The following is a 24836-nucleotide window of genomic DNA, read 5'->3' on the forward strand; positions in this document are numbered from 1 at the left end:
TGATCTCATCAAACCGGGACAGGAGTTCTTCACGTGACCGTACGCTCCACAATGATAGCACACCATGACATCCGTGGAGGCAGACATTTTATACACATGGCTGTTAATTTTTACATGTAAAACTACGTTTAGCTTTTGCTCATTTTCAGGCAATATCATGGACAGTACCCTTTTAAAAGTCATCACGTGTTTAAATTCTCCACTTCCTGAGTGTATCGGCACCATCGTGATGTTTGATACGATCGTACCGAACTTACTCAATTGATTACACAAGTCATCATTCCGAATGAAAGTTGGAGCATTAGACACGTTCACCTTAACCGCAGGTGTGTCTAGTGGCAAAACAAGGAGAAACAGGTCGGGGTGTAAGGCAAGGCCTTGCTCCACAATGGAGGTTACCATGTGCACCTCGGAAACTAACACAACGACCTTCTTGTTCATACCAGAGGCTGCATGGATGTTGTGTAAACCAACGATCTTTCTGATTGCCAGTAACACGTCCTCAATCTTTACCTCCCTTGGGGGATCGCACACGAGGCCATTCTTTCGAGTAAGTGACTTGTACATGCTATGATTCAATCAAATGTTTGCCATAGCCAAAAGTAATTTTAACAGAAGAAAAGAGTTTAAATCAACAAAAGAAACCGACCACAAGCGGCGCCAGCAAGTGGAGGAAAAATTTAATAATAATAATAATATGGATGAGGTCCAAGAATCGTTTAAGTCAGCCAAAAAGCGTTGGCTGAAACTAGCAAACACGTCAGCTGGAACACAAGCCTCAAAACCGGGAGATTCTGAAAAACACCCGAACACCACCTCTGTGTGCGCTCTCTTTCTCTCTCTCACTCAATAGATAAGACAAACCAAGGAGAAAGGGGTAAAGCGAAAAGAAAACCAAAACATTTAGAGTAGACAATATGAAGAGAGAAAGGAGAAGCAACACAGGCTCCACACGTACCGCGAGAGACTGAGCAACAGCACCGTGCGATTGCACGTGCATGCCAAGCAAACAACAGCTGTGCAGAGGGGGGGAGGGAGAGAGAGAGGGTGGAGGAAAAGAGAGAGGAGGGGAAGAGAGAGAGAGGGGGTGGAAGGGAAGAGAGAGGGGGTGGAGGGGAAGAGAGAGAGAGAGGGTGGAGGGGAAGAGAGAGAGAGGGTGGAGGGGAAGAGAGAGAGAGGGTGGAGGGGAAGAGAGAGAGAGGGTGGAGGGGAAGAGAGAGAGAGGGTGGAGGGGAAGAGAGAGAGAGGGTGGAGGGGAAGAGAGAGAGAGGGTGGAGGGGAAGAGAGAGAGAGGGTGGAGGGGAAGAGAGAGAGGGGTGGAGGGGAAGAGAGAGAGGAGTGGAGGGCAAGAGAGAGGGGGTGGAGGAGAAGAGAGAGAGAGGGTGGAGGGGAAGAGAGAGAGATTCTGGAGGGGAAGAGAGAGATGGTGGAGAGGAAGAGAGAGAGAGAGGGTGGAGGGGAAGAGAGAGAGAGGGTAGAGGGGAAGAGAGAGAGAGAGGGTGGAGGGGAAGAGAGAGAGAGAGAGAGAGAGAGAGGGTGGAGGGGAAGAGAGAGAGAGAGGGGTGGAGGGGAAGAGAGAGAGAGGAGTGGAGGGCAAGAGAGAGGGGGTGGAGGAGAAGAGAGAGAGAGGGTGGAGGGGAAGAGAGAGAGAGAGGGTGGAGGGGAAGAGAGAGAGAGAGAGAGAGAGAGAGGGTGGAGGGGAAGAGAGAGAGAGAGGGTGGAGGGGAAGAGAGAGAGAGAGGGTGGAGGGGAAGAGAGAGAGAGAGGGTGGAGGGGAAGAGAGAGAGAGGGGTGGAGGGGAAGAGAGAGAGAGGAGTGGAGGGGAAGAGAGAGAGAGGAGTGGAGGGCAAGAGAGAGGGGGTGGAGGAGAAGTGAGAGAGAGGGTGGAGGGGAAGAGAGAGATGGTGGAGAGGAAGAGAGAGAGAGAGAGAGAGAGAGAGAGAGAGAGAGAGAGAGAGAGAGAGAGAGAGAGAGAGTGGAGAGGAAGAGAGAGAGAGAGAGAGGGTGGAGGGGAAGAGAGAGAGAGAGAGAGAGAGAGAGAGAGAGAGGGTGGAGGGGAAGAGAGAGAGAGAGAGAGAGAGAGAGGGTGGAGGGGAAGAGAGAGAGAGAGAGAGAGAGAGAGAGGGTGGAGGGGAAGAGAGAGAGAGAGAGAGAGAGAGAGGGTGGAGGGGAAGAGAGAGAGAGAGAGAGAGAGAGAGAGGGTGGAGGGGAAGAGAGAGAGAGAGAGAGAGGGTGGAGGGGAAGAGAGAGAGAGAGAGAGAGAGAGAGAGAGAGAGAGAGAGAGAGAGAGAGAGAGAGAGAGAGAGAGAGGGTGGAGAGGAAGAGAGAGAGAGAGAGAGGGTGGAGGGGAAGAGAGAGAGAGAGAGAGAGGGTGGAGGGGAAGAGAGAGAGAGAGGGTGGAGGGGGAGAGAGAGAGAGAGGGTGGAGGGGAAGAGAGAGAGAGAGAGAGAGAGAGAGAGAGAGAGAGAGAGAGAGAGAGAGAGTGGAGGGGAAGAGAGAGAGAGAGGGTGGAGGGGAAGAGAGAGAGAGAGAGAGAGAGAGAGGGTGGAGGGGAAGAGAGAGAGAGAGGGTGGAGGGGAAGAGAGAGAGGGTGGAGGGGAAGAGAGAGAGAGGGGTGGAGGGGAAGAGAGAGAGGGGGTTGGAGGGCAAGAGAGAGCGAGGGGTGCAGGGGAAGAGAGAGAGGAGTGGAGGGGAAGAGAGAGAGAGGGTGGAGGGGAAGAGAGAGAGAGAGAGAGAGAGTCTGGAGGGGAAGAGAGAGATGGTGGAGAGGAAGAGAGAGAGATAGAGGGTGGAGGGGAAGAGAGAGAGAGAGAGAGGGTGGAGGGGAAGAGAGAGAGAGAGAGAGGGTGGAGGGGAAGAGAGAGAGAGAGGGTGGAGGGGAAGAGAGAGAGAGAGGGTGGAGGGGAAGAGAGAGAGAGAGGGTGGAGGGGAAGAGAGAGAGAGAGAGGGTGGAGGGGAAGAGAGAGAGAGAGAGGGTGGAGGGGAAGAGAGAGAGAGAGAGGGTGGAGGGGAAGAGAGAGAGAGAGAGAGGGTGGAGGGGAAGAGCGAGAGAGAGGGTGGAGGGGAAGAGCGAGAGAGAGGGTGGAGGGGAAGAGCGAGAGAGAGGGTGGAGGGGAAGAGAGAGAGGGTGGAGGGGAAGAGAGAGAGGGTGGAGGGGAAGAGAGAGAGAGAGAGGGTGGAGGGGAAGAGAGAGAGAGAGGGTGGAGGGGAAGAGAGAGAGAGAGGGTGGAGGGGAAGAGAAAGAGAGAGGGTGGAGGGGAAGAGAGAGAGAGAGGGTGGAGGGGAAGAGAGAGAGAGAGGGTGGAGGGGAAGAGAGAGAGAGAGAGGGTGGAGGGGAAGAGAGAGAGAGAGAGGGTGGAGGGGAAGAGAGAGAGAGAGGGTGGAGGGGAAGAGAGAGAGAGGGTGGAGGGGAAGAGAGAGAGAGGGTGGAGGGGAAGAGAGAGAGAGGGTGAAGGGGAAGAGAGAGAGAGGGTGAAGGGGAAGAGAGAGAGAGAGAGAGAGAGAGAGAGAGAGAGAGAGAGAGAGAGAGAGAGAGAGAGAGAGAGAGATGGAGGGGAAGAGAGAGAGAGAGAGAGAGAGAGAGAGAGAGAATGGAGGGGAAGAGAGAGAGAGAGAGAGAGAGAGAGAGAGAGAGAGAGAGAGAGAGAGAGAGAGAGAGAGAGAGAGAGAGAGAGAGAGAGAGAGAGAGAGAGAGAGAGAGAGAGAGAGAGAGAGAGAGAGAGAGAGAGAGAATGGAGGGGAAGAGAGAGAGAGAGAGAGAGAGAGAGAATGGAGGGGAAGAGAGAGAGAGAGAGAGAGAGAGAGAGAGAGAGAGAGAGAGAGAGAGAGAGAGAGAGAGAGTAGGGGAAGAGAGAGAGAGAGAGAGTGGAGGGGAAGAGAGAGAGAGAATGGAGGGGAAGAGAGAGAGAGAGTGTAGGGGAAGAGAGAGAGAGGGTGTAGGGGAATGGAGAGAGAGGGTGTAGGGGAAGGGAGAGAGCGGGTGGAGGGGAAGAGAGAGGGAGAGAGGGAGAGAGAGAGAGAGAGGGAGATATTTGCAAAACCGTTTATTGATTGCAACATGCAAAAAGGCATCTTCGTCCATTGAAACATTTCAAGGTTATCACCAATTCTAAATTAGCCACAAGACACAAAGCATTACCACAGCACCATTTCTTCTCAAAAAGTTTAACATTTCCCATACTTACATAATAATTAAATTCTAACTTAAGTCATGCTTCAACGAACCCTTTAAAAATGGGCATGACATTGGACCTATGACCATTATCAATCTTAATTTTCCTGGATTTATATATACTATATTTTGCAACAGCCACCAAGAAATTAAGCAAGACCCCAGAATCCTTGCATGGGGGGCTAAAAGGTACCCCAAAAACAAACCTATGTAGAGTGAAAGGACAGTTTATGAGAAAGGTTTGAAAGTAAATAAAGAAGAGGTTTTACTCTCTTGCATTGTACGTACAGTATGCATGAAAAAGGTCCTCCTTGTGTTCACAGAAAGGACAAGTGACTTGCACTGAGTTATTGAAAAGGTGTATCAGTGTGTTGGATGGGAGGGCCCAATGGGCTAGTCTCCATTGTATATCCGCTAATAGGCCATAAATCTGAAATGTGTACATCAATGGCCACAATGGAGCTGATGGACACCCAGGTCCTAGCTTTTCTGGCCACCTTGCTATACGTGCTGATCCAAAAGGGGATAATACCGTTTGTCTTTGTCTACAGAGATCATGAAGCCCAGTTTTAGTTTGCAAGTGAAAGGGGAGGGGAGTGATCACTGCTTAAGCAAACAAGGGGGAGCACCTTAATTTTGGGAAACCCCAGTCTAAAATGCTCCTCAATATCAACACCTTCCCAACCAATATTCAGCAGTCGGAATTTCCTAATTACACTTCGGATAACTTGGTCTACGAATCAAAGCAATCTTGACTCCAAGCTTGCTGCAATTTCCCCAACAGGTCTCCATTTCAGTCCTGCTGAATCTGTGAGATCACACACTTTATTGACTCATCCTTGTACGAAATTTTTGATCAAGGCATTACTCTGAGGAATACCTGGGAGAAATGGATTGTAGAAAAGAGGTTCCTGGAGGAACATTCTGCAGTTATAAGCGTCAATTAAACGGTGGACGCTAAAACCCTTCCAAGTCTCCAGCAAGCTTTGGTAAAAAGTTGGAAGTGAGCCAAGGTGAATTCCTTCCAGATCAATCAAGAAAAGTTGTCGGTCATACAGCAATCCTCCAGTCTGTTGCAGCAAAAAGAAAGCAAAGGGACGCCATGGCAGTCATTCAGTGAACAGCAGTTTTTGCACTGTTTGTAGACGAAAGGCAGTGACTCGGCCAGAGATGTCCGTCACGCCCTGGCCACCCTCTTTCCGGGAAGAGTACAATATGGCCGGTTGTAGCCAGTGGTAGCCGCTCCAGAAGAAATTCACCAGTGCTCGCTGGATGGCAAGGACTTTCCCTTTGGGTGGCTGTAAGGCAATCATTTTGTGCCATAACTTAGCTGCTATTACGTTATTGATAACCAGACTATGTCCCCTATAGGACAGGAACCTAAGTAGTCCTTTCCATGTTTTTAACCGACTTTCAATCTGCTCAACCACACCCTCCCAATTTTTTGATTCTATCTCAGGATTGCCAAGATAGACTCTGATATATTTGACCCCATCATTTTTCCATACCATACCCTGTGGGAGTAGAGGTGGTGGTATTGAGGAGAGATCCTTATGACCACACCATAGGGCTGTGCTTTTGTTCCAATTTACCTCACGAGAAGATGCTGCGGAGAATTTTCCCAAACATTGCTTAAACATAAGACACTGTTTTGGTCTCTAATTGATACACAAACATCATCAGCATAAGCAGTCAACACAAAACTTGGACCTTCTACGCCTCCATTATTCTGGGGCATTTGTTGCCTAATGGAGACCAGGAGTGGTTCCAGCACTATCACATACAATAAGCCAGAAAGAGGACACCCTTTACGAATGCCTCGCCGAAAGGGAAAGGGGGAACATAACTTGTTAACTTTTATCATGCAGTAAGTGCCAGAGTACAATAATTTCACATACGATATGAACGAATTCCCAAAACCCATCCCTTCAAGGACAGAAAAAAGATATTGGTGATGAATGCGGTCAAATGCTTTAGCTTGATCAATAAATACTAGCCCATAATCATCAAACAAACAGTTATTGCAAGAAAGACTATCTCTCACTAAAAAAATGTTGTCATGTATAGACCTTCCCGGCACACAATAGGTCTGGTCCATGTGTACAATAGAACCGACCACATCTTTCATGCGATTTTCAAGAACTTTCGAGAGAATCTTATAATCAGCACATAATAACGATACAGGTCACCAGTTTTCAACGAACTGACACATCTCCGACATGACAGTGGCAATTCTCCAGCGCGAATACTTTCGTCGAGAACATCACGCAACTCAGGTCCAATAGCCCTCCAAAAGGTCTTGTAAAATTCTCCAGGTAAGCCATCAATCCCAGTAGCCTTCCCGTCTTTTAAACTTCGCATTGCCGTTTCGAGTTCCTCAGCCGTGATTAAGGAGTCGAGCACTCGTTGTTGGTCCTCTTCAATTTTTGGAAATCCAGCAATCAGTTCCTGTATCATTCCATTTTCTACATTCCTGGGAAAGTAAAGGTCTGAGTAAAACTATTTTAAGAAACTCCGGATTCCTTTTTGGGATGTCTTCAAGACTCCATTTGGAGTGAATAAACTATGAATTTGTTGAGACTTCTTGGTCGAGTTCTCTAATTTGAAAAATTCTTTATTTGGCATATCATGTGTCAGATTGCTCATCCTCAATCGTACCAAGGTGCCTATTGCCCTTTCTTTAACCATTTCTGTTAGCAAAGTTCTCTTTGCCCATAACAGCTGATCTCGTGTGTCCTTCCCAGCATCGTCATTATTCCCTTCTAAAGACACAATTTCAGATTTTAACAACTCTATTGAGTAAGATTCCACCTTAGTTGTTTATAGACTATATTGCTGGCAAAAGGATTTTATTTTGGACTTTGCGAGGTCCCACCACATTCGGAGGTTTGCGTGCTCAAAGTTGGAAGTGCAAATTTTTTTCCACATAGCCTTAAAATAGTCTTTAAATTTTTTGTCACTTAAAAGACGAGTATTCAAGGTCCAATATGCACTGCCAGTTGATGGCAATGGTAATTTAAAGGAAAGCACAACTAAACTATGGTCTGTAAAACCGGTTAGTAAAATTTGGGATGTAGTTATAACATTTAGCATCGGCTTATTGACATATATTCTATCAAGTCTTGCTCTTGATATAAACCCGTCCTGACATCTGCACCATGTGTAGCTATGCAGGTATGGGTGTTGTAGTCTCCATACGTCTGTAAAACAATAGTTCTTAATGATGTCCTTCAACCCTTTACTTGAGGCTACATGGGGCTCATGACCATTCCTATCAACTTCTGGGCGAATAGTACAGTTAAAGTCTCCAGCAAAGCAAACAAACGCAGTCGGGTCCTGGTCTTTAATGAACTCTTCCAAAATAGGATAAAAAAAATTTCCTTTCTATAGGATCACTCAGAGTGTAGACATTCACCATAATTATTTTTTGTGCATTACACAAGAACTCCACAAATATAAGATGCCCTTTGTGTATTTCCTTGAAGGAAACCTGCTGTGCGGAAAACTTTTGATTTAAGCACAGGGCAACCCCAGCCTTGGGTGTGGGAAACCCGCTTAGGAACCACTGCCCTCTAAAAAGTTTCTCCCACTCAATTTTTAGAGTGTTTGTAACATGGGTCTCTTGTAAGAGAATAATATCAGCCTTTGTTCTCTCTAAAGCTTGGATCGTTTGAATTCTTCGCAATGGGGCTCGACCCCCCTTCATGTTCAGGGTTGCAATCTTTAACTCCATCATTGTCGAAGTTTAGGTGAGAAAGGAGACCAGGCACTAAAAAGAAACTCCTTCCTGCAATTCTTTGTTTGTTTTTGTCAAAGCTTTCCTGAGGCGTTGAAACTGTGGTTCAGAAAGTTCCACAGAGTCATCATTCCTCTGTATCATATGTTTTGCAGTCGCAATGAAAACTTTAATATCAGGAAAATAATCCTTAATTTGCACCTTGCGTTGCCTGAAGGTTTCGTTCAGAAACCTAACAATTTCCTCCTTTACTACTACGTTTTGCTTGTTATCCCCCTGCAGTGACCCCGAAGTTTCACTTAAGGAGGAGGACCATTCATCGGAGACCACACCTGTGTTGTTTACTTGTAGTTGTGTTCCTTGACCCCCTTTTGTATCGGAAGTGGTGCTTTCTTCCTGTTAGCACTGCATGGAGGAATCTTCTTCATCACTGTCAGTTTTTTTTTTTTCTTTTTTTTGTCATATGTCTCAAGTTGACTTATTTTCGATAACCAAGCTTTCTGTTTCATGCATACAAGCATTCTTGTCCATCGTTTCATCTCCTTCAACATTAGTAATGGGTGGAAGCTCATCTCCCAGTGCTTCACCATTCCGTTCAGTATGTGAAGGCTTGTCGAGACCACCATCTTCTTGGACTACCAACACTTTGCTGCCTTTACAATTACTTTCATTGCTTATGTTGGGCCATTTCAAAACTCTCCTTGAAGCAGTTTCCATATCTTTATCGTCGTCACTGAAAAAACTTCCAAGGGTTCCAGCCCTTCTGCTGTTTCAACCTGGTTACTATTGACACCATCTCCAATCCTACCTGAACATTTTAACGTTTGTCGTTTGTCTATCTGTGGTTGGTTTGCCAAATCTACTGACACGGCTGTGGTTAGAAGGGGAGGTTCTGCCATTGCAGTCACGTGACCCAATCCTCCTCCGGAATCCGTATTTACGTGGCCCAATTCCTTTTCAACAGGGGTAGTCACATGTTTTGGTTTACCTGCAGCCTCTACAGTCACGTTACTCAACCTGCCTGTGGTAGTTGCGGTCGCATGACCCAGTCCATCTGCAGCAGCTGCAGCATATGTTTCTTTCTTACCGCCAGGACAATAATATTTGGTGTGACCATATGCCCCGCAGTTATAACAGATTAAAGTTTCTGTCATTGCAAAAATCCTGTAGTCATGCTCCGCCACTTTAAAGGTCATCGAGATATTCAACGAGATATTTAAATATTCAGATATCGAGATATCGAGATATTCAACGAGATATCGAGATATTTAAAGGTCAAAGGGCGGAGGAGCTCCTTGTGAGCCAACGGCCATCCATATCTAGTGCCCAACTGTGTCTGCGGACGTCCTCCTGCAGTTGGGTTACTTCTTATTAGGAGGTTGGTGGCAGGATTTGCACTCCAGCCACCGTAAAACGCTTCATTCCGCAAAACGCAAAAACGCAAAAAAATCTGAAAACCCACTCCGTGGGAGTACCTCCTGTGCAGCTTCCCTTCGCAGGGCAGCTCACCGGATGATGGGATTGGGGCAAAGCCTTCGGGACCCCCAATCTTTGATAGGAGGGAAACCACGGGGTAACATCCCTGGGTCAGATTGCGGGAGAGTGTGTCGGAGTGGTGCTGAGGTGTCGTCCACCAGACGGCGGTCTCCTTGGGTTAACCTGAGGCGGTCCCTTCGGGTGGGTGCCTGGAATGTCCTATCCCTAAGAGAGGATGATCACCTGTCTCTGTTATCATCTGAGCTCAAGCGTTTGGACATCGGGATTGCAGCTCTCTCTGAGGTTCGGAGACCGGATTGCGGCGAGATAATGGTGGGTGGTTACACCTACTATTGGTCTGGTCGCTCTGATGGTTACCATACCCAAGGAGTTGCTGTAGCTGTGTCCAATAAGCTGACCCCAATGATAATTGAGGTAACACCGGTCAACGAGCGTATTATGAGATTAAGGATTCGTCACTCCTTAGGTGTCATTTCCCTGGTCTCTATTTATGCTCCGACTGAGGCGAGTGATGTTACCGTGAAGGACACATTCTACGCCACACTCGAGTCTGTGGTTGATCAGTGCCCCAGACGAGATACACTTCTAGTCTTGGGGGATTTCAATGCATCGACTGGAACTGATAGGGATGGTTATGAGGTGTGTGTTGGTCCCCATGGGTCAGGAACTATGAACCAGAATAGCACTAAGTTCCTTGACTTTGCAAGAAGTCATGGACTTAGGGTGGCTGGTTCATGGTTTCAGCGCCCGCAAGCTCATCGCTGGACTTGGTATTCCAACGCTGGCGGTGTGGCAAAGGAGATTGACCATGTCCTCATTGACGGTCGCTGGAGGATGATCCAGAACTGCAGGGTCTACCGGAGTGCTCAGTTCCTCAATACTGACCACAGGCTTGTTGTAGCAACTCTAAAGCTGCACCTTAAATCCTGGAGAATGGTACCATCCCAGCCTAGGCTGGATGTTGCCAAGCTCAGGGATGAGAGAGTAGCTGAGGAGTTTGCGAACAGGCTGAGTGGACACTTGGGGGGTCTGGGTGCTTTGGGGGGTCCTGAAGAGTTGTGGAACACCTTCAAGACCACCGTCCTTGATGTTGCCGGTGGATGCCTTGGAGTTCACCGCAGGGCAAAGAAGAATTTTGTCTCTCAAGGGACACTGGATACCATTGACCAGAGTCGCAGGGCCAGGCTGAATGGCAGAGCTGAGCTGTTCAGGGAGCTGAGGCGTAAAACTGTACGTGCACTGAGGGTGGACAAGGAGGCCTATGTGCGAGGAATCTGTGAGGGGGTAGAGCATCACCTGTGGACAGGTGATTCTCGTCCCGCTTACAGGGGAATTCGCGCAATTACGTTCATCCAAGCCCATCCCTCGGAGCACTGCAGTTCGAGCAGAGAGTGGTAGGCTCTTGACAGAGGAGTCTGAAGTGAAGGCCCGCTGGGCTGGTTACTTCGAGCGGTTGTACCAGGCTGATCCCCCAGCTGTCGAGTTGGACGTCAAGGGTGTTACAATCCCTGTTGCTGACCCTCGAATCAACTGTGGTCCACCATCGCTTGTGGAAACACGGGCTGCGGTGAACCAGTTGAAACGGGGCAAAGCTCCAGGGATCTGTGGCATCCATGCCGAACTTCTCAAGGCTGGTGGAAATGCTGCACTCGCGTCGTTGCATGCAGTTTTGTGCTCTGCCTGGAACACAGGCATCATCCCAACTGACTGGAAGAGGGGCCTTGTTGTCCCTCTCTGGAAAGGGAAGGGTGATCGCCAAGACTGCAACAACTACCGAGGGGTGACGCTGCTCTCAGTGCCGGGCAAGGTCTTTGCTCGGATAATTCTTGATAGGGTTCGCCACCATCTGCTTGAGCACCAGCGTCCAGAGCAGTCAGGCTTTACACCAAAGAGGTCAACGATTGACCGTATCCTTGCACTTCGTGTACTCACCGAACGCAGACGAGAGTTTCGGCAGGGGCTGCTTGCAGCCTATGTTGATCTCTGTAAAGCGTTCGATTCAGTGAATCGGGATGTCCTCTGGAGGATTCTTGGTCTTCGTGGGGTGCCACCGAAACTGATCGATCTGATGTCTGAACTCTACTCTGGTACTGAGAGTGCTGTGAAGTGTGGTGGTACCGCCTCTGACTTATTTCCAGTTGTTACTGGAGTTCGTCAGGGATGTGTACTTGCCCCCACACTTTTCAGCACTTGTATGGACTGGATTTTTGGGAGGATGTCGGAGAGATCAAGTTGCGGTGCATCGTTTGGCAATGTCAAGATCTCGGACCTTGATTTTGCAGATGATGCAGTCATCTTTGCGGAGACTTTAGACATCCTCTTGGGGGCCCTCGAGGTGCTGAATGAGGAGTCGGAGCCGTTGGGATTACGGATTTCTTGGGTCAAAACAAAGATCCAGGCTTTCGGTGACATCTTGGATGCTGCTGTCCTGTCTGTGTCTGTTTGTGGTGAGGATGTTGAGGTCGTGGATAGATTCACTTACCTTGGCAGTGATATTCATGTCTCCGCAGGTTGTGAGCCGGAGGTCAATAGACGTCTGGGTTGGGCCTGGGGAGTCATGGATTCACTGGATCATGGGGTGTGGCGCTGCCGGTACCTGTGCGGGAGGACGAAAGTCCGAGTCTTCAGGTCCTTGGTACTTCCAGTCTTGCTCTATGGGTGCGAGACTTGGACTTTGACCAAGGATCTGAGACGGAGACTTAATTCCTTTGGTACCAGGTCTCTTCGGAGAATCCTTGGCTATCGCTGGTCGGATTTTGTGTCCAACGAGCGGTTGCTGAGAGAGACTCGGATGAGATTTGTTACCTGCATAGTCCGTGAGCATCAGCTGCGGCTGTATGGACATGTGGCTCGTTTTCCTGACGCTGATCCTGCTCACCAGATTCTCTCAGCGAGGGAGTCTCATGAGTGGAGGAGGCCAGTGGGCCGACCACGTGCCTCATGGTTACAGCAGGTTGACCATCATCTCAAGGAGATGGGGATGGGCCTGGCATCTGCCTGGGGGATGGCCAGACGGAGGCCCCTGGAGTACCGGCGGAAAGTGGACGCAGCGACGCGCTGTTCTGGCACATGCTCCCATACCTGACCTGAGATATTCAACTGTGTTCTACCGTCTTTTAACACAACATAGCAGAAACGTCTAAAGGATTCCACATGCTTTAATCTGTCGTTCCTCGTCCGTAACGGGGCCGTTATAATTCTCGACACTACAGTGCCATAATCACCGAGCATTTGTTGAATCGCTTCATTAGAAAGGAAAGGTGGAACATTGCTTAATATTATCTTTGTAGCAGGAGTATCCATTGATGAGACAGGGACAAAGGTTTCATCATCTTCCAGGAATAAACCGTTTTGGACAACGATATCGACTAAACGGGTTTGTGAAACAAAAACTACAATCTTGTGGCTCATTTTTGAAGCAGCACGAATGTTTTCTACTCCTATCTGTTCTCCAATTTTGAGAAGAATGTCATCCATCATTACACCTTCGGGCGGGACTAAACATAATCCGTGCTTACGAAATAAATCCCCATTAGCCATTTGCTCGGTCTTGGTGCAACACGTATCACTGTTTGAAATCAACTAAAAGGGGAGAACAATCGACTACTTTAGTATTTTTAAGATTATAAGGCAGATGCCAACTTGGAAACGCAGGCCTCAAAGCTCTGGAAAGGCCTTATGAAAAAAAAACGCTTACCGTGCATGCTCTCCCTCTCTCTCGTCTCAGCAGGAAGAGAAAAAAAAACGGGGAAAGGAAAAAAAAAATTCCACAAACACGTACAGTGACACAGAGGGAAAACGAAATGGGGATAGGAACAGCACAGTACTCACAGCTCCACACACGGAGCCACCATGACGCCACACCCATGCATGACTCACCAACGACCAGCAGGGGGGAGAAAGAGACGGACAGAGAGAGAGAGAGACGGACAGAGAGAGAGAGAGAGAGAGAGAGAGAGAGAGAGAGAGAGAGAGAGAGAGAGAGAGAGAGAGAGAGAGAGAGAGAGAGAGAGAGAGAGAGAGAGAGAGAGAGACACACACAGAGAGAGAGGCGGACAAAGAGAGAGAGACGGACAGAGAGAGAGGGAGGGACGGACGGATGGAGAGGGAGAGAGAGAGACAGACAGACGGACGGGAGAGAGAGGGTGGGAGGGAGAGAGAGATGGATAGATGGACTAGAGAGAGAGAGAGAGAGAGAGAGAGAGAGAGAGAGAGAGAGAGAGAGAGAGAGAGAGAGAGACGGACAGACGGACAGACGGACAGACGGACAGACGGACAGACGGACAGACGGACAGACGGACAGACGGACAGACGGAGGGAGAGAGACGGACGGACGGACAGAGAGAGAGAGAGACAGAGAGAGACAGAGAGAGACAGAGAGAGACAGAGAGAGACAGAGAGAGACAGAGAGAGACAGAGAGAGACAGAGAGAGACAGAGAGAGAGAGAGAGAGAGAGACGGACAGATGGAGAGAGAGAGAGAGAGAGAGAGAGAGAGAGAGAGAGAGAGAGAGAGAGAGAGAGAGAGAGAGAGAGAGAGAGAGAGAGAGAGAGAGAGAGAGAGAGAGAGAGAGAGAGAGAGAGAGAGAGAGAGAAAAGAGGAAGAGGGTTGGATTCCAGCAGATGTGACGTTCAGCACACACATTGAAGAATCACCCTGCCTGTGAAACACCAAGATGCCAGTTTCTCGCTGGGTTGAGATTCAAACCCAGGCTAGACAGCTAAGAGCAAGCGTGCGTACCTCTCAGCTATCCTGCTGTCATCTGGTGATTCATTGCTTTGTAACAACTGAAAATATTTATCACTCATTGTAATCATCCAATTTATTTTGCCTTCCTAACTCCAGAAATGCTCCCATGTAGAACCGAGCCACCATATCGCCAAAGAAGCTTGAAGAGTGCTCGCCAAGTGCCTTAACCACTCAAGCAAGCACTCCAAACAAACAGTTGAAGAAACTTTTAAAAACAAAACATTTTAAATTTTTATGCCTCTGGTGACGATTTCATAGTGGCATGATGGTTTTGGGTTGTCCGTCCGTACGTATATGCGTACGTACATGTGAACTTTCTTTGTTTTTTTCTGCAATCACTTATCCGATTGACACAAAATTTTGACTATAGATGCGACTCATCATGCATAATTTTAAAATGATAATTATGACATCATAGGCGCGTGGGGTGGCAGCTATGTTGGAAAAATGGAAAAACGTTGGACCTCTATCATAAACCGCAAGATGGAAAAAATTAAAACTTGGCACCTGGTAACTACTCTACATGGGGAATAAGAGCGATTTGATTGTTACATGGAGCAAGGGCAGTGAATCACAACTGCAAAGTTTCGTAACGATTGCTACAGCGGTTTCCGAAATACAATTTTTCAAATATTTTCCTTGAAACCAATGTGGCTGCCACACCATGTGACTGATGACATAATTTTAAAGTCAAATGTATGCAGCACGGGCAGTGGATCATGACTGAAAAGTCTAGTATGGATAGTTTAAACGGTTTCAGAGAAATAATTGTTTAATTATTTCTTTAAAACCAATGTAGCTGCCACATCATGTGACTGATGAGATCATTGCTAAGTATAGTATTTGGATCACCACTGCAAAGTCTCACATAAAAAGGCTAAGCGGTTTCAAGGAATTTTTTTTTTTTAAATATGATCGACTCGGCATGGGGGAATATTGGTTGAAAATCTCAACATCAGTCACATGGTCTCGCAGCCATATTGGACAAAAAGCCTTGTCCGATCAATGCGAAACTCCAAAGATGTGATTGGCTACCCATTCTGAATTTGATTTGATAAAGAGGACGTCATGGGTCAGGTGTCCAATCGAAACAGGGTGGCAGAGTTTTTGTTGTTTTTTTCACCATAGATGCGACTACTTATGGAAAATATTTTTGTGACAACTCTGATGTCATAGGTCATGTGGTGTGGCAGCCATGTTGGAAAAAAGGAAAAACTTTGGCCCTCTGTATCTCCGAAACTGCTCCATAGAAAAATACAATTGAAACTTGTTGTGAAGTACTCCCCATGGGAAACGAGGGTCATTTTTTTGATGTCATACGTGGCTTCCTTATGTCGTCATAATTTCATATGTCACACACTTTATCCGATCAGTATGAAAAATTTTGAGGGTCATCTCGGGCTAAATTGTAATTGGCAAATAAATTATCAGTCACGTGGTTTGGCAGCCATGTTGTTTTTTAACATAAAACCTTCAAAAATCTTCTCCATAACGGCTGAACAAATTGAGGCGAAACTTTACAGGTATGATCGCCTATCCATGAGGAACCAAAAGTACTCCACCTATAATGTCATAGGTCACATGGTTTGGCAGCTATGATTTTTTTTTGAAGAATAAGCATTTTAAAATCTTCTGCAGAACGACTTGACAGATCAAGGGGAAACTTCACTTGCATGATCCCCAAGCCTTGGGAATATCAGGGTGTTCACAAATAATTAATAGGTCACATGGTCTGGCAGCAATATTGGTTTGAATGAAATTCTTTTAAACATCTTTCTCTTGAACCGCTTCATCAATCAATGTGAAACATCACAGTTATGATTGAGTAGGCATGTGGGATATGTTTTAAATTTCAACCTGATTGGACACATGGTCTGGCAGCCAGAATTGTTTTATACTAGATGACCCGTTAACCCGTTGTGACCGGTTGAGGAAAAAAAATCATTTGAAGAAAAAAAAAAAAGACAACTCCAGCGAACTATACCGCTGAGGTTGTTTGCATTGATCAAATACTGCCAAAGAGTACTTAACTGAATCAGGAATTGATTTTTTTAAATAATTTTTTTCTTTGCCCGATTTTAATGAAACTTGATACTGCACACCGCAGGTGAGTAAGGTGGCCCTAAAATTTTGTGCTATCATGTCCCGTTTTGGCTGTATTTCGGAAACACACACACACACATATATATATATATATATATATATATATATATATATATATATATATATATATATATATACATATATACATATACATATACATGAGAGTTTTAGTAATATAATACAGACATAGATTTTAAATCTGGGTTCAGGGATTTCAGTCAAACTTGGTACAAGTATGTATAATGATGTAATAATGTGGGCAGAGGCATATTTGGTGACATCGTGACGTCGAAAGTTGTCGTTCTAGTTTTTACGTGTATATATCTACGTATGCAAAAGTGACGGGTCGTATAATGAAAGAAGATCATGCAGAAGGGGAAAGGTGGTGTAAAATAAAATTGCACATTTTCAGCGACAAAACACCGCACGGCCAAACGGAAGCGAATGGGCCCTGATCAAGACTTTGTTCAAGTCGAACAATATATTCAGTGATAGTGTGAATATTGTAGAGGGCTCACCAAGTGGCTGAAGCACTCAAGCAAGCATTCCAACAAAACGGTTGATAAAGAATGGCTGACTTGGCAAGCGATTAGCGATCGCTGATCGGTTATATAAACACAATGCACCCGGAGATACCCGGACTGTCGAGTGATGGTCGAATTGCACAAATTACCATTTTTTTTTAGCAGTTGGAACTACTGCCAAAGTCAATAAAGTAGTTTAAATTTTGAAATTTGGCTGAGATTAAGAGATTCTAGAGCTTATGGCATGTGCAGAAATGAAATAATGCCACGAACGCTAGCGTCTCCGGGCATTTATAAGCATTGCAATATATCCAGCGATTCGTAGGTATGATGATCAGGCATTTGATGATGTAAGGGAGGAAAGTGGGGGGGGGGGGGACAACCTTGTTAAGAAGTTGTTGCAGCCTGTTCCAAGTCAAGGCATTGTTGAGCAGGCCAAAAAAAATGGTGGCTGAAGACTTGTGAGGTGACAGAGGGCTGACCAAAATGGTGCGCCGCCAATTTGTAAGGCTTATTTTGGTTTTTCGTGATGAGCACTCCCTTAATTATCTTCAAAAGGGGTGTTTAAATTAACCCAAACACCCACTTTTCATTTCGCATGTATGCAAAGTTTGGGGCCACTGGGTTTCATGGTTTCAGAATTATGGAGGAGACGGACGGACTGATTGACACACACTGACTTTTATTCCTATATATATGTATATGTATATATATAATCTCTTTCTAACCACTGACTGACAATCAGTACCTTCAGGGTGACGAAGAAAGCTGAAATTTTGCGGGCAGACAGACATCAAAGCCCATACACCGGGAATGTCACAGAACTGTCTGAAAACTTCCGTAAATGAAGATAGAAATAAATGAAAATAATAAATGAAAAAAAAATGCAGATGAGTGAACCAAGACAATGGGGAAGCAGAGTAATTTTGTGTGCCGATAGACATTGAAGCCATTACATTGGGAAAAAAATCAATTACAGAACCGTTGGAAAGTGTCCATAAATGAAAATATAAACAAATGAAAATAAATAAATGAAAAAAATTAATGCAGGTGAGCGACCCGAGACAATGGCGAAGTAGGTTCGCATGCTTGCACAATGTGGAAGCATACCCCGTATTGATGCGTATATATATATATATATATATATATATATATATATATATATATATATATATATATATATATATATATATATATATATATATATATATATATACACACACTGTAAATATTGTCATAGTCACCTGTCGTTCTGGTTGCCTGGTTCAAATCCTGCGAATCACATCAAAGCGACCGTGACAGCCACCCTTTTTGAAGATCCTTGCTGGATCCTCGTGTCCAAAGCCGTGTTACCATGAAGATTGGAGTCCCAAATCTGGTGAGGGTCGTGCCATTAGGAGTCATCTGCTGCAATCTAATTAGACTGAGCAATCCCTGAAGGGCATGTGACGCCATCCTCTAGCGGTATGGGGACCGCAGCCAGTCACCCTTAACTGGACTGATTACACACCACCTCATGAAACTACCATGACAATCAGATTTCACCCTAGACCAAGTGTAATTTAATAAGGATATTACACATGGGTAGGAAATTTACAACAAGCAATACAAAATAAATGTATGAGTCCGGTATGTAATAATTATACAACCACGTATCCACTACCGAACCAAAAACGGCAGATCCTTAATTATCTTATCTCCTTAGGGTCCTCTCAATCACACTGGAGGAGATAGACACAGAGGCTGACAGAACGTCTGTCACCTATGCGTCCGAGCACAACGTGGGACTCTCGGGTGGAGGCGTGGCTGGCTGGGTGGAAGCGTGGCATTGCTCAGCAGCTCTGCATATCCGCACACCTTGCAGCAATCAGTCTTGGCATTTGCTCCACCGCTCCTCGCTACACCCCCCTTTATAGCCCTGGCCCCCACCAGCAACTGTGACGTACTTAGCCCCTCTGGCCGCTATTGGTCCACTGCTCGGCCAGGTGGGTGGAGTGACCCCTCCGAATCCTTACTCACAGGGTGACTTCCATCCGCCGTTCAGCCCGGTCCACACAATCTACTATAAAGCCACCTTATATTCGGGGGGGGGGGGGGGGGGGTTCCCTGCCAAAACTCGTGGTCCAAGGCCTACCAAAATCTAGAAAGTAACATTTAAGACAAATAACAGTGGTTTACACATTAAATAAAAGGTCTGAACGCATGTCTTCAGAGATCTATGTACACCTTGCAAGGTAGACTCATGATGCATTCCAATATATACCTTCATCTTTATGAATAAATCAATAAATATTGGGAGAAATAAAGCCATCTTTCAGATTGTCAATTTGTGCATATACGGTGCGTTGTGTACAGGGGAGAAAAAGTCATCCTTCATGCATCAGCAAGTTGCAAAGTAATATATATATATATATATATATATATATATATATATATATATATATATATATATATATATATATATATATATATATATATATATCACAGTATTGCACCCATGAGCGTGACCTGCCATCTCTTCTGGATTCGTTGTATTCATTTGTACATATACTGTGTGGTGTGAATACTCCACATGTAGCTCCGATACTGCTCAGGGGCCATTTGCGGTCAGAACATTATCCATTGGGAAGACCCGCGATCACTGTGGAACAACGTGAGGCACGGTTTGTTTTATTGCAGGACTTCAGGTATACACAATTTCATATAATCAACGGCCACACACCAAAAGACGTTGAGGTTTCTCCAATCCCAGAACACAATAGTGACAACAATCAGTTTGCAACACAATTATATAAATTCGCAAGGAATACTTTTACATCATTTTAATAATATGCACCAATGGCCTTGGAGCATTACACATGCTGGGAACTAATGTATATATAATGTATCTATATACTGTATATACAGTACATATACACGCACACACACCGCATGCATTATTAAAGTATATTTATTAAATGGAAAGTAACATAACGACGATATTGTTCTGTGATTTAGGCGAAAGTTCACTGCGTGCAGTTAAACAATTGCAGTTTTCATGCTGGTATATTTCATCTATTTCTTCTTATTATTATTACCATCATCATAATCATAAAGCAATCCAAAATGATTGGCACATAATCAATATATTACGATTCTTTTCTTTGTCAAATGTATACAAATCATATTCATTACACGAATAATGGTGTCCTTAAAAAAATTAATCATATCAGTCAATACATACATGATGAAAATCCTATAATACGGCTCATATAATTATACTGACATATTTACAAGTTGTGAAAAGTTTGCATGTAGAAGTGCTTAATTTGTTTGCTGTAAATCTTTCGTACCTACGTTTGTACGTAAAAATCACATCCCTTCTGCGTACGTGTTGCCCGGCTATATTATATAAGAATACTCAAAAGCATACAGTTTCGAATTTTTTTTAATATAATATTGACTTATCGTATATAAGGCAACGGGACGGCGAGTTGGCTTTAACTTGGAATGTTCAGTCTGTATTGCACACAGGGATGTTCATATATGTTTTTATACCTTCATCAGAGCCACATTCCTGTATAGATCCATTATAATGTTTGCACAAACCCACCATTATATATAATATATATTTGTGCCCAAATTCCACCATTGTATAAGTTGTACACATAAATAATTCCCGCCTTGCATAGTTCGTACGATTGCTAAAATGGGAAAGACAAAAGTGCATTATCTTGTACGCTATGTTCTTCAACGAAAAGTTGAAACAAGGCGCACCATTTTAAAACCATAATAATAATGATAACAATAATAAACGTAGTATTATTATTATACTGTACATACAAACCGCTGAACACTTAGGCAAAATTTTCCAATCCCGTTTCCGCGCGTCGCTTCGCAATCTTAAAACATCTCGCTCGAGTATAGATCAACATTATAATGTAAATGCTTAAACAACAATTATTAATCACTGAAGTTTTCAGGAACTTTTTCTCCTGCCAGGTTTGTTTAACCATGAGGGGACTCATATTCGGCAAACATTGAGTGCAGCTCGCTTCCCGATAACACCCTGTCATGGTGCGAGCTTCGGAGCCGACTCTCGTATGAGTATATCACCTCGGACTGCGGTCCGTAGCGCTCGAACAGTGAGCCGTGGCCACGCTTCGTGCCGTGCGCCACACTCGGGTAGTGCACAGACAGGTGGTAGCCCTTTTCGTTGGGCGGCGCACACAGCTCCTGCTTGGAGGAAAAGTTCCCGTTGATCCCGCAGTGAGGACTGCCGGATGCCTCAAAGGCTGGACTCCCACAGTCTGTGGGTCCAGTGTCGAAAAACTGCTCCATGGCGTTGGAGAAATAGGCCTGCGCTTTGCTAGGGACGAAGTACGACCCTTCAACAGCGGTGCTGTACGGGGGGCTCGGAAGGGTCCCCGGGTGGTAACCATAAGGGTGCATGGAATATGGAGACGGCGGTATGTGCAGGTTTCCGTACTCCTGGCTTTGCTCTGGGAGAAATGTGCGTGGATTGAGTTGCAGACATCCAGCCACCAGGTTAGCGGTCGGTTGGGAGAGACCTTTGCAGAGGGTTTGTACAAAGGACAGTAGATCGGGACTCTTTCCGGAGCGCAAAATTTCAGATAGGGCCCAGATGTAGTTCTTCGCAAGACGCAAGGTCTCGATTTTGGAAAGCTTTTGGGTTTTGGAGTAGCAGGGGACCACCTTGCGGAGGTTGTCCAGTGCAGCGTTCAGACCGTGCATGCGGTTTCTCTCCCGGGTATTTGCTTTCGACCGACGCATTTTCATCCGCTCTATCCGAACCTTGCTCACCAACTTCTTCCTTGGGCCACGTCTCTTTGCTTTCCTTTCGTCTAGCTCTTCTTCCTCCTCTTCCTCCTCCTCCTCCAATTGGTCAACCTCGTCGTTTTCGTCATCCACATCGTGAAGGTCAAGTTCGTCATCAGTGGGAAGACTTTCGGGACCCTTTATCGTGTTGTTTCCCAAGAACTCTTCATCCTCTTCATCTTTTTCCTCTTCTTCTTGCGTTAACCCAATCTTCACTCCGTTCAAATCTCCAGCGGCGTCTGTGTACATCTGAGTAAACATTTCTGTCCGACAGCAGGGCTTCAGAGGAATAACTCTGCATGGAGAAAAACAAGCACAGGACACTATGTCGAAGCGGAAAAATACATTTCTGCAGGATACAAGCATGTTGGTAGACTTTGGTATGGGGATTTAAATAAATAATGGAGTCAGAATTACTACCCGAATCACGATCGACGAACCGAGACAAAAAATATACATGCAATATATATATATATATATATATATATATATATATATATATTATTTTTTTTTTTTTATGTAAAAGGTTTCCACAACATTACACCAGGTCTGAGAATCACCTTCGACCAAAAATGAACATGACAGAACACAGGATGGTCACTTAGCATGTGCCGCATGCTCTTTAGGTCAACCATGACAACATGAAAGTGTGTGAACATATGACGTCATCGGTGACTTCTGGTGTGCAAGTCTTGAAGAAGAAAAAAACCAAACAAAGTAAAGGATCACAGAATCACGATTGGGCTTACATCTTTTACAATTCATGACGTTCTCAAATCCTGTGACAATACAATCAGGTGATGTGTGTATGTATAAATAATATATGAATATTGTTACATACTTTCAGGTGAAATATAGAACAAGGATGATTCTGTAAAAAAGTCCATTTATGAACACACGTTTGGGTTGTTGATTGTTCTCCTATAAAGGAATGATGTAATCATCGACCATAACGTCGATAATTATGTCCCAAGCATCAAAGTGTTGATATTTTTGCAAAAATGTATATTTGTTTTGACATTTACACTTACGATATTATTATTATTATTATCATTATCATTATTATTTTGATCTCCTTGGTAAATTGCATAATCATGCATGTGAACCCAGTGTGTGTCCCATGTATAATACACACACAGTATGTGGATCGGTACGTGACTCACCCGGTGTGTGTGTGTCCTGTGTATAATATGCACACAGTACGTGGAGCGGTACGTTCCTCACCCAGTGTGTGTTCCTTACATAATACACTCACTTTATGGATCGGTACGTGCCTCACCTGGTGTGTGTGTCCCATGTATAATACGTGCACAGTAGGTGGATCGGTACGTGCCTCACCTGATGTGTGTGTCCACGTATAATACACACACAGTATGTGGATCGGTACGTGCCTCACCCGGTGTGTGTGTTCCGTGTATAATACACACACAGTACGTGGATCGGTACGTGCCTCACCCGGTGTGTGTGTCCTGTGTATAATACACACAGTATGTGGATCGGTACGTGCCTCACCCGGTGTGTGTGTTCCGTGTATAATACACACACAGTACATGGATCGGTATGTGCCTCACCCAGTCTGTGTGTCCTGTGTATAATACACAAACAGTATGTGGATCGGTACGTGACTCACCCGGTGTGTGTCCCGTGTGTAATACGCACGCAGTACGTGGATCGATGCGTGCCTCACACGGTGCCTGCTCCGTACACGGCCCGTGAATGCCAGCGGAGAGCGAGGCGAAAGCGAATTAATTGGCAGGCATCAGGTGCAAATTCATTTCGCTTAATAACCAACCCGCGTTCCCATTTAATACCTCTTCGTGGGTTTCGTCACAGCGAGTCTCGGGCGAGCCGAAGGAGCCTCGTCCAGATTGCAAAAAGTCTCAAAACAAATATGTTATAGGGGAACAGGCGCGAGAAAGGGGTTTTCACCCCCTTACCTTGAGATATATATATATATATATATATATATATATATATATATATATATATTGACATCGCATTGTTTTCACACATTTCTAACCGTTCTGTATTCTATTAACATTCTGTTATCGACTTGGAGTGATGGTTGAACAAGCGCTGCGTTTATGTCAAAAACACGTTCACACAGCGCGAAAGGGTCACACACATACAATATATATATATATATATATATATATATATATATATATATATATATATATATATATATATATATATGTACACACATACATATACTATACATACATACATACATACATGACGACTTCGACACTTTTCCGCATGACCTAGCGATCAGTACCTTTACAATGGCATATTTCGTTTTCACCGCACGGGACGTACACCTTGGAGCTCGAGCAATACACGGCGCACCGTGCCGCACCCACAGCCTCGCTGTAATAAGAAAGGCCAGGCACGGCCCCGCCTCCCCCGTGCCCCCTCGAGCTGGCACAGACTGCTGGAGATGCCAACGTCGCAGCCATGGCATATGGGCCCCACACGTGACGTCAGCGTCACGTGACGAGCCCCGCGCGGGCCCATCTGGCGCGAACCTCGCCAGCTATATACCTGCACGCGTACGTGCTACTCGTGCACGCAGCACAAATTCGTACGCACGAGCACGTAAAATAGATTCGGCAAACACAAAATTATCAGTTTGTTGTTTTTTTAAAGACAATTTTCAATTTATTTATCGATTGTCTATTCGATGCATATAATTAATTACATTAGCGGTGACTGATATTCATGAAAGGTGATGATTAAAACATAAATACCATTGACTGATATTGATGAAAAATTATTTAATACCTGCATTTGTTTTATGCAATCGTAGCTGTTTTTATCGGATTTTTATCGCAATTTAAATCTTTCAACTAAGAAAAAAAGCCTACCATTACATTATATTTGAGCGTGTAGGTCAGGCCACCGACTTATTGATCAATCCTTGTGCACGGTTTGCATCCTTACACACCATCTATTAAATATGGTGTAACATTGATCCATCGACTTCTCATGAGACCAAACAAAAAGCTCAGTGCTGTGTAAGGAGAGAAAAGCATCGAGCACGCTGTGTACGGACGGACACGTACCCCGTACGGAACTGATTTCGATGTTTTCGCGCCTTTTTCCCAATAGGGCAATAATATTCGTTAAATGTATATAATGTTATATAATGTCGCCGACATTCGAACATCCAATCGGAATAAAGTATCATATTCCATACGTCATAATAATATACATGACCTGTTAATTAAATTATTAA

At 45.2% G+C, this 24836-nt stretch overlaps 1 protein-coding gene across 1 annotated transcript; it reads right to left on the minus strand.

The window, feature by feature from the left end:
* Positions 1–19387: 19387 nt before the first annotated feature.
* LOC147027301 (neurogenic differentiation factor 1-like) lies at positions 19388–24041 on the minus strand. Its single transcript, XM_085876608.1, has 2 exons — positions 23877–24041; positions 19388–21893 (listed from the first exon to the last, which is right to left on the minus strand). The coding sequence occupies exon 2, from the start codon at positions 21857–21859 to the stop codon at positions 20768–20770; it is 1092 nt and encodes a 363-aa protein (XP_085732734.1). The 5' UTR covers positions 21860–21893; positions 23877–24041; the 3' UTR covers positions 19388–20767.
* Positions 24042–24836: the final 795 nt, after the last annotated feature.

Source organism: Eptatretus burgeri, chromosome 4 (genome assembly GCF_056783735.1).
Source record: "Eptatretus burgeri isolate ZD-2024b chromosome 4, Ebu_testis_v1, whole genome shotgun sequence".
In the NCBI taxonomy this organism is placed as follows: Eukaryota; Metazoa; Chordata; class Myxini; order Myxiniformes; family Myxinidae; genus Eptatretus; species Eptatretus burgeri.

Bases quoted from the DNA above. Each gene is read 5' to 3' on its own strand.
- LOC147027301 (XM_085876608.1), bottom strand. From the start codon at position 21,859: ATGTTTACTCAGATGTACACAGACGCCGCTGGAGATTTGAACGGAGTG.